The sequence below is a fragment of the Anarhichas minor genome, unplaced genomic scaffold, assembly GCF_050575085.1.
Source record: "Anarhichas minor isolate MPS153535 unplaced genomic scaffold, ASM5057508v1 ptg000055l, whole genome shotgun sequence".
NCBI classification, from domain to species: domain Eukaryota; kingdom Metazoa; phylum Chordata; class Actinopteri; order Perciformes; family Anarhichadidae; genus Anarhichas; species Anarhichas minor.
The window spans coordinates 4,978,977-4,996,478 of record NW_027466501.1 but is presented as its reverse complement, the minus strand read 5'-3'; the positions used below and the strand labels follow the sequence as shown (position 1 = coordinate 4,996,478).

Here is a 17,502-nt window from a genome sequence, read left to right as displayed (position 1 = left end):
TCTACCTCAGCATCCAAATAATCACGTTTAACTGGCGCCATGCGGTAGAAGGTGTTACACGTGATACATGGCCAATGGCTGGCTTACAACCACAGTGTAAAAGAAGAAGTCAAAAGAATCGCTGCTTTTGCCTTTGATTCTGGGAACAAATGTCCAATACCTTGCCGTCCATGAGTTGCAAGCATCATATAGAATTATCTGGGTTTTCACCTCTCACGCTTTTGTTGAGGTGCCAACTTTCACATTATGTAGTGTAACAAAATATATAAACACACGTAAGGGGTAGAGGAAGTATTGAGATCTTGAATGTAGCAACACTTAAATATACACATACTCCATTACATGTAGAAGTAATGCATTGCAATTATCAGCGACATGTACTTAAATTCAGAACTATAACAGCGTATACTATTGGGTTATTACAAGCATACTGATGCATTAATGTGGAGGCAGTGTTTTACTGATGGTTAATTAAGGTTGGAGCCACAGTATAAGAACCCAACTACTAAAGCACCACTACCCCACTGACCACAGATGTGTGGAGCCTCTCTGAGCTGATCCTGCTCTGTTCTGCTATGTAGCATGGAATTTACTGCATTTATTGTGAGATAAGTACCAGTTGTTAACACACATTGGTCTGCCATGTGTGGTCATAAGTACTCTTTGGAAACGAGAACATCCCGGAAGTCATTTAGCTGCACAGGAAGCTTGAGATGTTTTTTTGTTTGTGTTTTATTGTGGAGGGATTCCTCTTCCGAAACCCCATAGCTCCATGCTGTTTGTAGACAGGAAGTGGAGGGTTGACAGGTCAGTGGCTCGTGCTGTTAATTTCACTATCTGCCCGTAAATAAAGACTATCCTGTCCTTTGACATGTCGGCCAGGAACCCGGGGACAAAGCTCGGTAAGTAGAAGCTGACAGCTAAAGCTAAATTCTGCTCCCGTTAAAACGTTAACGTCACTTCTTTTGCACATGTGGATATCTAACGTCACATTTTGCTGTGTCTTTACCACAACTTTTAGTTTTACCAGCATTATTTATGCACGCTACGCTTTGTTAATAATTTCTAAAATAGATAGCACCTTTCACCGTTTTATAGAAATATGTGTTTTATTAAAAACAACAGTTAAGTAGGCTAGCTAAGCTAACTTCAGCGTAGCCTTGACTTCAGTTTAATAAGTAACATTTAGGAGGTAGCTGACCTGCTGAACACCAACATGTTACTGTGTAACACACTGTAACACACTGTAACTCTATATGTAGCATACACACTGTAACACTGTGTCAAATACATACTGTAACGTGCGACATGTTGACATAAAATGACAGTTCTAGAAACAAATTTCACTTGCTAACTTCCTTATTACTGTAACGTCAACGTGTATGAAGGCACCGTATAGTGAAACAGAACGGGGTGTGATACAGTCACGCAGTGCAGCCTGTGAGAACTCATGACAGCCCAGCTCTTTGTGCTCAGCTCACTCCTTCAGCCCTCTGTACTGTAGCTCTCTTCTTCTTTTCACTGGTTTAACTTCAGGCTGACATGTTGTTGTACTTTAGTTAACGTCTGTTAGTGGAGGGTAAAGATACTCTTTTTCAAATACATCACTTTCTTTGCATATCTTTACATTCTCTGTCAAAGACTTCCTTGTTTGTAGTTGACACACCGGGGTAGATGCAGGATGGGAAACTTTAAATATCAAACATGACAGCTGCCAAAACATTCTTTAAATCTCGGTTTTAGATTTTTGTGCGCATATCATTTGTTTTGAATAGTACTTACTTAAATGCCCAATTAAACATCAGTGTTTAGCTACATTTTGATGCCAATCACTGAAGTTGGAGCATAGTTTCTACTAATTTGCCATATTTCATGGTCCAAATTCACACTTTAGCAAACTAATGCACCGCTTCTTCCTTCATTCCCTGCTCATGGGCGTCAGACCTGGAGCGGATATCCAAAGTGAGGGTGAACACACAGGCCGTCCTGAAGAGAGCTCAGCACATACAAGGACAGAAGATCCCCAAGAAACAGTGGCAGGTAGAACTCCTCATACACCTGCTCCCACTGTCACACTACTGGGACACCATGACCAGAAAGCATGTACTACTTTAAAAGATGACATATATACCCATTTATCATGTTGCCAAGTGTATACATAGTATACATAATATACATGTTAATGTTTTCATTTTTCTCTATTCTGAATCACAAAACAGCATCATGGGTGGTATGTATAACTGTTGGTTTGACACTGAGCTGTGCAGATGGAGACAAAGTGAAAGCGGTGGGCTCTGACGTTGGGCACCGTGTCTGGTGTGTCTGTCCTGCAGGCCGCCTGGCTGCTGAAGGCCGTCACATGTATCGACCTGACGACTCTCGCTGGAGACGACACGCCGTCCAACGTCCACCGGCTGTGCCTGAAAGCCATCCAGCCGGTCCGACACGACCTGCTCCGGGCGGTGGACATGCACGACAAAGGTCTGCTGCCTGACTCACCACATGCAGCCCAGTGTTCAGTCACTGCAGCTGGACTGTGAACATACTGTTTACTTTCACAGCCACCGTGAGGTTTGAGTAGATTGTATGATGATTAAGAAATTGAAAGAAAGAAATCATTGAACCCTTTGGTTAAAGTGGCTTTAATAAGCAAGTGATAACTTCTGGAGCAAACCGACTTAGTCAATGCTTCATGGTCCAGGTCCTGTCTCAGTCCTCCTGTCTGCTGAGGAACCGGCTTTAACTCCAAGGAGATTGTGTAATCCTTCGTTACAGCGTCACAGATTCAGAGAACTCTTTCACAAACACCTCTGCACAAATACTTCATAAACCAGAGACGCATTCCTCCTGTAACTATTATGCAAAGTACAGGGAGAATGAAATGTTTATGACATTATAACAAACAATATTAAAAACACACTTACTCTATAGTTTATACAAAAGTCAATATAGTATTAATCAAGTTAAAAAGACATGTTACTACTTAGTCGGCCACATTCAGTTTACTGTCAGATAAAGTAAAAAACAAATATCATTTTAGTATGATACTATTACACTACTGTAGCATGACAGTGGTGGCTGCGTAGCATTGTTTCATTTGATCCAAACATTTACAATAACTCAACTTAATGTTGTAAAGTCTGAAAATATAACGCGTTAAGACAGCATCATTTTATTTATGTAGATGAAACCAAAGAATTATATTCAATATGGAAAGTTGATTTTAGTGAAAAAAGACTTGACTCGTTTAATGCACTGCATCACTTTATTCACATTTGTTTGTAAGTATTTTAGAAAAACGGACACCTTTTAAATGTCTCATTCTACCAACTTCACACCAAGACATTCACTTTACTAATATATAAAACAGAGAAGAGCACACGATTGTTTTAACAACAGGTCAGTTATATCTTCTTTTGATTGACTAACTGATTGGATAGTTGTTTGAGCAGTACATAAAACCATAGCACCGGTTTACTTTCATAGATCTTGTTGATCATGTCACACTGTCTGTTCAGACCTGAATTCAGCCTGCAGAGGGCGACACAGACCAGTTCATCTCCATGTCTCTTCTTCTCTGCTGAGCTTCCAGTGTTGTGTGTCATGTGCCAGGAGTTACTACAGCAGCAGTGTGTGTGTATCCATCTCGTGTGGCCGACGCCGTCAAATCACTGAAAGCAGCCAACTCCAGCCTTCCCGTTGCCTCAGGTGAGTCACCTGAAACTCAGTCACACCTGCAGGAACGACATGAACTGTGTGTGAGCGTGTGTCTCGTCTTCCAGTGGCCACTGGTTTCCCAGCAGGCCAGACACCACTGGAGACCCGGCTGCAGGAAGTCCGCTTGGCGGTGGCTGACGGTGCCACGGAGATCGACATCGTCATCAACAGGACGCTCGCCCTCAGCGGACAGTGGGAAGGTACGCTGAGAACGAGGAAGACAGAGAGGACGTTTAGCACAGGCGTCCCACAGGTCAATCACAATCCAAAGTGTTTTTGACTTTAGAGCAGGTGAAGAAAAGTTTCTCCCACGATAATCTTTCTGAATTTCTTAAATTTCTTTTTTCATATGTGAAACAAGTGGGGGACATTTTTTTTCCACCTGACCTTAAATCATAAACACGGGACAGAAAATGAAGATCCGACATAGAAATTGGATCCAGAATTAGTTTTCACACCGGCCTCTCTCGTACGACCCACCGTTACAAAATAACAACTCACTAAACTGTTCATGCTCAAAGTCCGTTTGCTGATTCTGGGAGGACTTTAGTCCGTATCACACGCTCCTCAGCAGCAGACGGCATTGCCCGGTTCTCATGGAATTGTAGATGATCAAACTGGTTGTTATGTATATGTTTAGGATTTATTGTCCGTGATGGTTGAAAGCTCGTTCTCCAGCTTGGAAACGACAGTTGACGAAACAATATCCACTCAAGGTCCACTTATCTGCTTGTTCTGAAGCTCTCGATCACATCACATGGTCTTCATCAGCAGATGAAGGTGATATAAGAAAGGGCACGCTGAGTGGAGATTGTTTTTTGTTGTCGAGGTCGGAATGGTCAAATGTTTTAACTGTAATAGTGAATCATTGTCTTACTCTGAGATTCTTTGGTTTAAGCACCATAGAGAACATGACAACAATTCCTGCTTCTTACTAAAAAGCAAAAATGAATGTTTTGTGTGATGTAATTACTAGTGCTGGGCAACGATTAAATATTTAATCGCATGGATTTTTTGCGATTAATCGCATTGTTATGGCAAAGTTCAATAATGAATTCAAAAGTAGTGTATTGCGCACTTTTATTTTAAAAGTTCTGCTATATGAACTAAAGTGCAATAACATTTGGTTCACGAGATGCAGGTAGCATGTTTTATACTTAATGTGAATATAATTCATACTTTGTTGGCATCTTATTCTGAAAACCGGATGTTCGTCTGAAGGAACCGGATGTTGTCTCACATTAATCTTTCCGCTAACTTTCAAAGTCCTTCGCTCGCTCCCGATCTGTGCCGTTTAAATGCGTTTACCGTGAATGTCAGCATATAGGTGCACTAACATGTAAGTGTCTGCTGAGTTGACCACTGAGATCTGAGTGTCTGCTGACTTTACCGCAGCGATGTCCAGTAGTCTCCAGGGAGAGCAACAGCTGGTGCAGCTTCTCTCTTTATTTCTGCCCCCCCCCTCGACCAGAAGCGGAAGTCGCCTTTTCTCTACGGCAACCCTGAAGGGACATTATATCTCCAATACAAAACGATAAACATGAGACAGTCTGTTACAATAATAATAAATTAAAAATACTACCTGGTTTTTTTTGTTTTTTAATTATTATTATTTTTTTTTTTCCCATCTCAAAAGGCTGAAGGACACACACACACACACACACACACACACACACACACACACAACTGACTATAGGATGTTTGCTGGCTTTTATCCCACTGTTCTTGTCATCCTCTTGTTGTTATGTATATGTATAGTCTCTTGTCTTTCAATAAAAAAAAAAAATTATAATAAATTTAAAAAATGTGTTAACGCGTGATAAAATAATTGTCAGCGTTAATTAATGAATGCGTTAATGCGAAATTAACGCGTTAACTTGCCCAGCACTAGTAGTTACCAAATATTGAGTAACCCAAATAATGTTGTCCTCACAGTGGTGACACTGAAATATTAACCAGGTCTTGAAAGTGTTTCGTGAATTTCTCAGCTGATCACAACTAAAATCTTTTTACTTCTGGTCTGTGTATTAACATACTTGCCCCCCCCTCCCCCCCCCCCCCTCCCCCCCCCCCCCTCCCCCCATACAGCCATGTACGATGAGATCCGTCAGTTTCGGCAGGCCTGTGGTGACAGCCACATGAAGACCATCCTGGCTATTGGAGAGCTGGGCACCTTCACCAACGTCTACAAGGCCAGCCTGGTGGCCATGATGGCCGGTGAGTCTGACCACATGACATGGTTCAGCTGTCCATCATCGCCACAGTGTGGGAATGGTTGGCATTGAGGAGGATGAGGAGCTCCTTATCAGTCTGTGTTAAGAACGATTAGCGGCTCCTGTCAGACAAATGTGTTGGTTAATAGAACATTAGGCATAATCATAACACATTACATGTTTATGTGCACAGAATAAGAAAGACTTCCATGTTTGTATGTGGTATTCTCCGTAGTCAGTGTATCAGTAGATGGAGAAACAGACAGGAGCAAAGCAATGTTCTGCTGTGGAAGATAAAGGAACAGCTTTAAGAAGACAACTGAAGCGGTTATCTACGCTCTCTTCAAAGCCACGAGACTCCTCAGACAAAAACAGAAACGTTACCATTTTACACGGGAGTTGCTGGTCTACCTCTCGACCAGTTAGTGTGTTTGTGGGACCTTGGTGATAAAGAGTTAGTTGGGATTCACCAAATGCAGCGACAGACCAGCAACTTCCGTGTTGCAAAGTCAAATTTGAGTTTTTTCTTAAAGGGTGTCTGTTGCCTTTTGAAGAGAGCATAGATGACGTCTGACAGCAGAGTTGAGTGGTGACATATTGTAAATATAGCACACACATAAGCTGATATCGTCTACTGGAGACAATACATTGACTATGGATAAGAACTTCATACAACCCCACTTTAAAACATCTAACCCTTAAATGAATAAACTATGGTCGTGTCTACACAGGAGGGCGTTGCAGCCGTCTCTCAGCTGCTCTCAGATGCTTCTATTTGAATACATCAAGCTGCTAACACAGGCTCTTGTCTCTTGTTTTACGCATGTAATCACTACAGTGATTGTGTGTTGGGGCTCTGAGCAGCACTGCCAAAACACAGGTGACCTATACTCAACATTGTGCCTGAACGCATCCCGTGTAGACGCAGACAGAGGATGCTGCTCACGCTACGCCTCCCATGTAGGAACTGTTTAATACGGTATATTTCCTTATTGTCAGCTGATTGGCTGTTTCTCCTCAGTCAGAGGAGTTTGTCTGCAGGCTGATGGATCTCTGTGGGGAAACTGAAATGTCACAAATAAACCCTGGATATCAACACCACACAGCCCACCCTATTTCATTACCATTCCACCATTTCAGTCTTGTTACCTCCAGCGCTGCACATGCCTGTGAAAAGAGTCTGTTAGTGTGTGTGTGTGTTTGTGTGTGTGTGTGTCCGTGTCCGTCCTGATCTTCATTTGGCACTGAAGCGGTTGTAGAAGCTGTGGAGTCAGTACCAGCTGTTGTACTTCCTGCAGCCGTCCTGCTCGTGGTGCTGCTGCTCAGCTTTTTCTTTTGTGAACCTGATAAGTGGAGCTCTCTCTCTCTTTCTCACACACACACACACACACACACACGCGCGCTTAACTAGCCATCACATAATAAGCCGATTACAGAACCAAATTGTCAGGGGCTCTGATAGAGATCATTATTAAAATGCATTGCTTTTGTCGCCACACTCGCTCCTTAATCTCCTCTTGTTCCTATGAATTGCGTATGAGATTCCTAAAATTGAATGATAATTTCACCTATTAATCTTCGATGCAGGCTATTTTACTCCGCCGGTCCCTCGCCAGTATCCCCCTGCCCACGCAAATGAATAGAGCTTCATTACCGCCACCCGCATTTAATAACCGTTATCCATTATCTGGTAATTAAGACTCCCCATAACGAATCTTAAGGATTATGCCAGTTTGAGGAAGAGGGGAGAGAGGCTGAAAGGAAGACCTGACTGGAAGAATACATAGAACATGTCTTTAATGAACTGGAAAATGTTCATCTTGTTCTGTTCAGTAATGAACAGTCATTATACACCAGGGAGGCAGGAGGGATGGGTTTTTTCTTTCCTGCAGTTTGTGGGTAATCTATTAGAGTGTCAGTTCATCTTCTATTTTTATCAGGAAAGCTGATAATACATAATTGGCTGTGAAGGAAGGGAAGGAAAAATGAAGGATTTTATTGATGAGCGTGCAAGCTGCCCTCTGCTCGCCATCATCGGCAGCATATGTTCTTGTCTGTCCGGGCCAGACGGTCAGAGTGATGCCCTGTCCGTACCCCCACCGGCACTGTGTGCAGGGTCAACCATCAAGGCTTTCCATTGGCACACAATTCTACGTGCACACGTCTGTTTTCACAAAATACTCTTATATATTAGCAGTTATGAAATAGCAACAACGAACAATGTTAGTTCTGACATGTTTTATCTGTATATAAGTAAATGGCTCTAAAGGTTCACCCTCATGCTCTAACGGCGCCTATCTAAACTCCTGTTTCCCGGATAATTCAAATGCTTTCTTGCACTTCAGCTCTTAAACTTTGTCTTTACACGCCGCCATTTTCTCACGAGTGCCCGATCGGGACTGAGCATGTGCAGCTCCCAACGGAGAGGAGAAGGCAGCGACATGCTCCCTCCTCAGCTACTTCCATCATCTGCTCCAGAAAAAACAAGATGTTTGATTCTCTTTTAGATCGGGCGTATAAATTGATAGATATACTAGCCCAGCATCAGCCGTCCTTCTTGCTGAGTCTCCATCAGCAGCTTGTTGAATCCTCCAGGTCTCAATAGAGAACATAGGAGATAGAAACCATGAGTGCAACATGACGCTATCTCAATGTCACCCGTCTAAACCCCGACAGGCTCAGACTTCATCAAGACATCCACAGGAAAGGAGTCCGTCAACGCCACTTACCCTGTCGCCATAGTGATGGTGAGGGCCATCCGGGACTACTTCCTGTGCACAGGCCACAAGGTACCGTCCTGTTGAATGATGACGCGTGTCTGCTCTATTTATTACTTCCATACAGGCTGTTAGGATAGAATAAAAACAGCCAAAGACAGATCAGTGTGACTATCGCGCACATGATACAGTGATGCAGTAATGTGGCCTGTGTATTTATATTTTAGTAAATAATGTTTATTTAAAATGAGATAAGAAAAGATAATTGCTTGGTTGACTTGGACACGCCTTTATTTAACCTAGATTAAGAATAAACATCCATCATCTCCTAATTTCTCTGAAATTGAATTACTGGCGCTTTGAAAACTCAACCTGACAAAAAGAAAACTATCACCTGGAACAAGTTCTTTCAACAATTATCCTGGCAAAACTGTTTTTCTCACCTGTTCTCAAGTCATATTCATATTCACAGGAGAGAAAACTATTTAGATCAGACTTTAGAGATATGCTGGCGGGTATTGGCTATGCAGCAGTTAAATGTTACTCATTCCAAGTGTAACCATGCTCTCAGCGCAGCGTGTCGTCCTGTTGACCGAGCTGTATGTGTACCTCAGGTGGGCTTTAAGCCAGCGGGGGGGATCCGGACGGCTCAGGAGTCTCTGGTGTGGCTCGCTCTGATCAAAGAGGAGCTGGGCAACGACTGGCTCTGTCCGGTCCTGTTCCGCCTGGGAGCCAGCAGCCTGTTGGCAGACATCGAGAGGCAGGTGAGGACACACACACACACACACACACACACACACACACACACACACACACACGCACACACACTACTTTTCTGCAAGAGTTTCTTCCATTTGTTCTTGTTTGTACAGATCTACCATCACGTGACCGGACAGTACGCTGCCTATCATGAGCTGCCTATGGCCTGAAGCTGTGGACTTCCTGTTCTAACGACCAATCACAACCATAGACTCACCACACAGGCCTGTCAGTGTGCATCCAGGCAGCACTCATCTGTTCTGTGAGCCACACTCATGTTCCGTGCTGTGAGACAGAGAACCCTGCTGTTATTGCTCTGTATAATGTACTTATCAAGAGTCACAGCAGTTAGCTCCACACACAATACATTCACGGTCATTGTGAAGGATGTGATGAGTTAAAGTTCATTTGTTTCATGTGAAGCAGGAAAGAGATTTAGAGTGAAGAACATAATATTGATCAATCTGTCCCTCAGATCCTGGAAGTCTTAATTTGAACTCTTTGATCTTTTACAAAATAAAGTGTATATCTGGAAACACTCCTGTTGTCATTACTTCCACCCGGGGTCACAATCCTGAACACAGACTTGTTTTGCAGAGCAGAGACATCACTTGTAAACGTCCCTCATGCAGAAATGTAATGTTACCCAGATTACACCACACTGTTCTGAAAACTTATAGTGGTAAAGACGATTAAATATTGATATCACATTAATAATACACATATGATAATATCATGTGAATAATCCAGCGCATCTTAAATAATTGTATATAGTTATTGTTAGAGACTCCTAATGGCCATCGTGACTTTAGAGGCTGTTAACATGAATGTTCATTCTGTGTGTATAAGATCTGTCTGTCCTTTAATTGGTGGATGGTAATTTACAAATGACCACATAGATGTTGTGTACGGCCGGAGCTGTGCGATCTCATTGAGGTACTTTGTGTTCATGTTCAGCGTTGGTAAACTACGACTCTGAGAATAAGGCAGCACAGACGGATGTCCTGAGACATGTTCCGAGTTCCAACACATCCGTGAAGCCTCTGGCTCACGCAGCCGGTGTCCCAGCGATGTGTGCTGAATCTGTTATGCAGCTTCTTCTGCTCTTAATTTCATTAGCAGGAAGCTCGGCCAACTGAGGAGCGCGAGGGATTAATCAGGGGTTAAGTGAGTTTAAAAGATCTGATTGAACAGCTCACAAATTTGAGGCTTCATTTGAAGACCGAAAACTTTTCTTCTTTAATTAAGATATCACAGGCCTTGACCTTGACTGGAACAGAGGATACATGAGTGAATTCATTGTGGAGGGAAGGGGGTGTGAGCTTTTCGGGGGGGAAATGTGGGATTTGATGGAAAACCCATGGGAGCGGGTCTGCTTCAAGACACTGGTGGAAGGGCTGGGAATGAGGCCATGCTGTTAGGACCTGTAGGTGGTGGTTTGACGGATGAAGCCTGTGCTATCTACAGTGTATGCACAACTATCCCAAAGTTTGAATTTAAAGTTACTGTGATGAAATAGTCTCAAATTAATACTGATGTCTCTATATGACCTACATCAGTAAACAAGACCATCAGAGAGAAGATGGTCTATTTACTAAATCAGATGAAATCATGCAGGTCCATCAGAGACCAGCACACCGTGGACACACACATCCGTCTTCATGCCGTCTTCCTCCTGCATTTGGAAGCTGAAGAGAATACTTCACACAAGGGGACACTCTGGACTCAAAGTGTACTCGTGGTGCGAATGGCTAAGGCTACATCCAGGACATGGTCACAGCTTATACCCTACACCTTAAACCCTGTACACTAGGCTCTGCTACCGTCAGTCAGCTTGCTACTCCCTTACTGCCAATTCAGGTTGTATCCACATGTTTGAATGCACTTATTTGAAGTTGCTTTGGATCATAGCATCAGCTAAATGATTGCAACCAAGATATCATAGAATCAATTTAGCCGGAAGCAACAAAGGGTTGCACAACGGAATGCAGTTCACAAGAACAGTGCATTCCTGGAGTGCATTTCATGAATTTGCATCAGGAGGACAGTAACCAGCAGCACCAAGCAGCATTGATGTAAACACAAAGTCCACCACCTCTCGTCCCACCGGAGCCTTTCACGCTCAACGATCCATGTTGTAAGAAAGCATAACTATCCTTTAGTCTTTAAAGCTCGAGAGAGAAGATAAATCAACATTGCTGACTTCTTGTCTTCTTTCTCCTAGTTTTACCACCAGATCTTTTTCCGATGTCACTTTTAGTGGCAGGTATCGGAAGCCTTTCATATCCGCAAACTGCACAAATGGCCTACAGGTGGATGTGATTTATTAATTAATACTGAAACAGTCTAGGGCTGCACCTCACTTAAAGATGATGGATGGATGGATGAAACAGTATGATGTCATCTCTGATGTCAACGGAATCATGCAAACTGTTCGATGACTTTGCAGCAAAATAGTTTTTCTTTATGTATCCAAAGCTCCACTTTGAGAGGTGTGTAAGCAGGACTGATGGAGTGAGCGCCTGCAGATGGAATAGTCCCACTTATGTAAAGGCATGTAGATCATCGGTCAGCACACTGCCACTTGATAAGACAGAGCAGTAGAGGCTGGAACTTGATTCTGTTTGAATGATTCCCGGCCATAAAGATCCCTATCACACACACACACACACTCACACACACACCCCACACACACTTCAACCTCACTCAGTGTGTCTGTATCACTGCCTTCATACTCACTGCGTCCTCTTGCATCTCTTTTCAACCAGACGGTCATCGTGCAGTCATTTCAGGATGTTTGAGACATTTCTATAGTGATCAAAAGTGTTAAATATGAATTAATAATATGAAAAACATCAAGGGTTCATTTGCAAAAGTAGATATCTCTGTTTTCATTTAGTTGACAAAATCATGTTTTTCTTTCGTCCAATCATCAAATCAAATTCATGTTGGCTTGTTTGGATAACAGACCTTTTTCTATTGTGCCCTCAACTTAATATCAATCAAACTAGTTTTGGTTGAGTCATTTTTAGAATGGCTTATCTGTTTTTATGAATGAACCTTCTATATTCTTTGAAATTCAGGCAAAATATGAAAGAAAATAATAAAATAAAATAACGACATTGTGAAATAACATGAACTATTTTTGACTCAGGCCCTCATTATGAAATATTAACCAGTTATGTTAATGGGTGACTAATCATTTAGACTGAGAACCCTTTTGTATATTCTTTAACGACTGACCGTGAGGAAAAGTGCATCATGAAATTTTGATATAAAACATTTTTTTGGAAAAGATATTGAAATAAAAACTGCCCGAAATAAATTAGCTGCTACAAACTCTACAGATATTTCATAATAATGAGCTCAGTTAAAAAAAAAATAATTCTATTGTTTGCCAATTTGCTAGTAAAAGACAAATCTGTATTATTATATCTAGTATTGAACTCCATACATGGAAAGCATGAATTTAAATTGTAATGATCAGTACTGATGAGATCATTTCATCTCAAACACTTCAATCATAGCAACAACAAAACATTTTTTTTAAATAAAAATCTAATCCACACCAAGACCAGTATCATTTATTAAAATTACATTACATTACATTACAGTCATTTAGCAGACGCTTTTATCCAAAGCGACTTACAATAAGTGTATTCAACATCGGTTTTCGAGAGAACAACTAGTCACCAGAAGTCGTAAGTGCATCTCTTTTCCTCAAACAAGCATCTAAGAGCATAAAGCAGAGCCAACGTACAGTGCATAAACAAACGAATGCAATAAGTGCCACAAACTAATATGAATACAATAAGTGCAATAAACTAGTATGAATACAATAAGTGCTAAGTAGAAGGCTCAGGGTAGTACTTCTTGAAGAGGTGAGTTTTCAGCCTGATGAAAGATGGGCAGCGACTCCGCTGTCCTGACGTCAGTGGGGAGTTCATTCCACCACTGTGGGGCCAGGACAGAAAACAGCCATGACCGGGTCGATCGGCCGTAGGGACCTCTGAGCGACGGGGCAACCAATCGCCCCGAGGCAGCAGAGCGAAGCGGTCGGGCGGGGGTGTAGGGCTTGACCATGGCCTGGAGATAGGAAGGAGCTGTTGCTTTCACTGCCCTGTAGGCTAGCACCAGAGTCTTAAACTGGATGCGAGCTCTTACAGGTAGCCAGTGTAGAGAACGGAGAAGGGAAGTTGTGTGGGAGAACTTGGGGCGATTGAACAACAGGCGAGCTGCAGCTTTCTGGACAAGCTCCAGAGGTCTGATGGCCGACGCCGGGGCTCCAGCAAGTAGTGAGTTGGAGTAGTCCAGGCGGGAGATGACAAGAGCCTGGATGAGCACCTGCGCCGTCTCATCAGTGAGGAAGGGGCGAATCCTCCTGATGTTGTAGAGCAGGAATCTGCAGGAGCGTGTAACCGATACAATGTTTGCTGAGAATGACAGTTGGTCATCCAGGGTCACACCCAGGTTTCTTGCAGTCCGAGTTGGCGTCACCACAGTATCGTCAATGGTGATGGACAGGTCTCGGTGTGGGCAACCCTTCCCCGGGAGGAACAGTAGCTCAATTTTGTCCAGGTTGAGCTTCAGGTGGTGTGTCATCATCCACTTCGAGATGTCAGCCAAGCACGCAGCGATGCGTGCCTCCACTTGAGTGTCACCGGGGGGAAATGACAAGACCAGCTGGGTGTCATCGGCATAACAATGGTAAGAGAAGTCATGCGAGCGAATAACAGAACCCAGAGATGTTGTGTAGAGCGAGAAGAGAAGGGGGCCCAGGACTGAGCCTTGTGGAACCCCCGTAGTCAGCATGCGTTGTTCCGACACGCCCCCCCTCCATGTCACCTGGTAGGATCGACCTGTCAGGTAGGATGCAAACAGGGAGAGTGCAGAGCCTGAGACGCCCATCCCCTCAAGGGTGGAGAGGAGGATCTGGTGGTTCACTGTGTCAAACGCTGCAGACAGGTCCAGGAGAATCAGGACAGAGGAGACAGAGTTTGCTCTCGCGGCGTGAAGCAACTCTGTCACCGCAAGGAGGGCTGTCTCTGTCGAGTGACCCACTTTGAATCCGGACTGGTTGGGGTCCAAGAGGTTGTTTTGGTGGAGATAGGAAGACAGTTGAGTAAAGACAGCACGTTCAAGTGTTTTGGAAAGAAAGGGTAGAAGAGAAACCGGTCTGAAGTTCTTGACATCAGAGGGGTCAAGTGATGTTTTTTTCAGAAGGGGGGTGACTCTGGCAGTCTTGAAAGCCGTGGGAAAGCATCCTGAAATGAGGGATTTGTTTATGAGGTGGGTGAGGAAAGGAAGGAGTTCAGTCGCAATAGACTGAAGAAGAGGGGAGGGGATCGGGTCAAGGGAGCATGTGGTGGGGCGGTTAGATGTAACAAGGTTGAGGACCTTGTTAGGGGAGAGGGGAGCCAGATAGGGTAAGATGGGGCGTGGAGAGGGGAGGGAGAGCTAAGGGAGAAGAGCTGGAGAGGGTATAGCTGGAGAGGGTGGACAGGGACACTGAGAGAGTGAGGGAGAGGATGGACAGGGACCGGGGGGCTGAGAGAAGGAGGACCTGATATCGTTTACCTTCTTGTCAAAGAAGTTGGCAAAATCGTCAGGGAGAAGGGACGAAGTAGGAGGAGGGGGTGGGGGTTGGAGGAGTGAAGAGAAAGTTTCGGAGAGTTTTTTAGGATTGGAAGCAGAGGTTAGGATTTTGGAGCAGGAGAACGCAGCTTTAGCAGTAGAAAGAGCGGTGGAAAAAGTGGAAAGAAGAGCTTGGAAGTTAAGAAGGTCCTCCGGGAGTTTGCCTTTTCTCCATTCACGCTCAGCCTCTCTTAAGCTCCGTCTATCATTACGCACTGAGTCCGACAGCCATGGGGCAGGTGGAGTTGGCCGTGCAGACCTGGAGGTGAAGGGACAGAGGTTGTCCAAAGAAGAGGAAAGGATGGCGAGGAGAAGGTCAGTAGCAATATCAGGGGGATAGGAGAGAGAAGGATTCTGGGTCAGGGAGAGCAGAGGTAACAGAAGAGGAAAGATCAGCCGGGGAGAGGGATCGAAGAACACTACGGGTAGAAACCATGTGGGTAGGTGGAGGAAGTACGGGGGGAGAGGAGAGGGAGTAGGACATGAAATAGTGGTCAGAGAGCTGGAGGGGAGTGACAGAGAGGTTAGCAGTAGAACAGTGTCTAGTGAAGATAAGATCCAGCTGGTTGCCGGCCTTGTGGGTAGGAGGAGAAGAGGAGTGGTAAAGGTCAAAGGAGGAGAGGAAGGAAAGAAGAGGTTCTAACTTATCAGTCTGGATGTTAAAGTCACCGAGCAGGATGAGTGCTGAGCCATCGTCATGGAAGTGCGAGACTAATGTGTCAAGATCTTCCAAGAACTCACCAAGAGGCCCCGGTGGGCGGTACACAACAGCAATGGTGAGCTTGACTGGATAAGTGACAGTAACCGCATGAAATTCGAAAGAGGACGGGGAGAACTGAGGAACCGAGACAAGAGAGTATTTTCATTTTGGGGAGAGTAGTAGGCCAGTACCACCACCCCGCCTCGCAGCTCTGGGAGTGTGAGAGAAAGAGTACACTTCTGACAGAGCTGCAGGTGTGGTAGTGTTTTCTGGCGTGATCCAGGTCTCAGTTAGAGCAAGAAAGCTGAGGGAGAGCAAGGAAGCGTAGCCTGAGATGAACTCAGCTTTCGGCACTGCCGACTGGCAATTCCAGAGCCCCCCCCCGCCACCACTTGCTCAACATGAGCTGAGACAGTAGGATAAATGAGGTTAGTGGGATCACGGCACCTGGGAGTGGCCCAATGTCTACGTGACCACCGAGCAGAGGAGCGGTCCGAAATCAGATGCAAACACATGGTTTGACAAATAAAAACGCGGTAACGTTTGAGAAGTCTTAGCTTGACGAAGTCGCCCTGTTGCCTTTGTTCGCCCTAGCCTTCGTTTGTTTGCCTGACGCTTCCAACCTCCAGAAGTGCTTAAGGACAGCAATCTACTGATTGTCTGCCAGGAGTGCAGGCTCCTCCCTTGCAATTAGCAAAGCTATTCAGCAGCTGAGACTAAATCACACCTCCTCAGACAGGCAGAAACTCACAGTCCAATCACAACTGAGGCAAGCCTAAGTACAGCTATAAAGACAACTTAGTTAAAGCAAGAATAAAACACTTGAACACACTGAGTCAGTTGTTCAGTTGTTGCTCCAGAAGATGAATCCAGTCTGCTTCTTTAAAATGACAAAACAAATGTTACCATTGAATCTGGAAATGTATTTCACAATTACCCAACAAGAAGCTTGTTTCTCACATTCATATGCCACACGACTGACACGGTTACATTTTGACCAAACAGGAAGTTTCTGACCTTCCAATGGAGCTGCTGCAGTGGACACCATGAGCTTGTTGGACCACTTGAAGTGGGTCTTTGATGTGAATTGGACAGTGTGTTATTTGACAGTGTGCAGGTCTGTTTGCACTTTCACTCTCTCAGAGCTTCCCATTGGTTTTGGATAAACACCCAGCAGCAGTCGGGGCCGATCCAGTCGCTCACACCTGACAAATCGGCTCGCTCAGATTGATTGGTTTCCTGTTGTTTAATTCATCAGTGTTTCTTTAGCCTGAAGCAGGTGTGAAAAACAACACTTCTGAGCCACCAACACCCCACACGTAGTTTATAATGGAGAAAAAAATGGCCTGGCGGGGGACAGCAGTGTCAGTAATGGCCTGACTATCCGTTATGAGTCACAGCCCTGATTTGTCATGCTGAAGATACTCTGTGCATGCTTTTATTAATATCCTGGGATGCAGCGCTGCTATTGGCCGGCACAGCAGAAGAAGGATGTCAGTGTGTGTGAGTGGTAATTCTAAGGTTTAAGTATAATTTTTACATCTAGTTATGGGAATAAAAATATATATGCTTGATATGACATTATTTGTAGATGCTGCTACAAATGGCATCTACAAACAAGCCAATCAGAACACGGCATGAAATGATGAATTGGCCGGCGTAGCATTTTGCTAGTGCCATTTTTAAAAAGAAACCGTGTTGATTGGAGGGCATTCATTTTTATCTCCGCAAGGAGATTATGTATTCAGTCGTGCGTGTCTGT

The 17,502-nt window shown here is 44.1% G+C and overlaps 1 protein-coding gene and 1 pseudogene across 1 annotated transcript; one reads left to right on the top strand and one right to left on the bottom strand.

Annotated features, from left to right (window-relative positions):
- LOC142931877 (uncharacterized) overlaps positions 1–16,255 on the bottom strand; it is a 46,485-nt pseudogene extending 30,230 nt beyond the window's left edge.
- Positions 770–9,942, top strand: dera (deoxyribose-phosphate aldolase (putative)). Its single transcript, XM_076076070.1, has 9 exons — positions 770–902; positions 1,943–2,040; positions 2,334–2,481; positions 3,613–3,708; positions 3,783–3,917; positions 5,806–5,934; positions 8,607–8,719; positions 9,262–9,411; positions 9,520–9,942. Exons 1-9 carry the CDS (start codon positions 872–874, stop codon positions 9,574–9,576), a joined length of 957 nt encoding a protein of 318 aa, XP_075932185.1. The 5' UTR covers positions 770–871; the 3' UTR covers positions 9,577–9,942.
- Positions 16,256–17,502: the final 1,247 nt, after the last annotated feature.

Excerpts from the sequence above, each read along its gene's own strand:
- dera (XM_076076070.1), top strand. The coding sequence starts at position 872 with ATGTCGGCCAGGAACCCGGGGACAAAGCTCG. Across the intron at positions 3,709-3,782 it reads CAGCCTTCCCGTTGCCTCAG|TGGCCACTGGTTTCCCAGCA; the intron begins GTGAGTCACCTG and ends CTCGTCTTCCAG. Across the intron at positions 9,412-9,519 it reads TGGCAGACATCGAGAGGCAG|ATCTACCATCACGTGACCGG; the intron begins GTGAGGACACAC and ends TTGTTTGTACAG.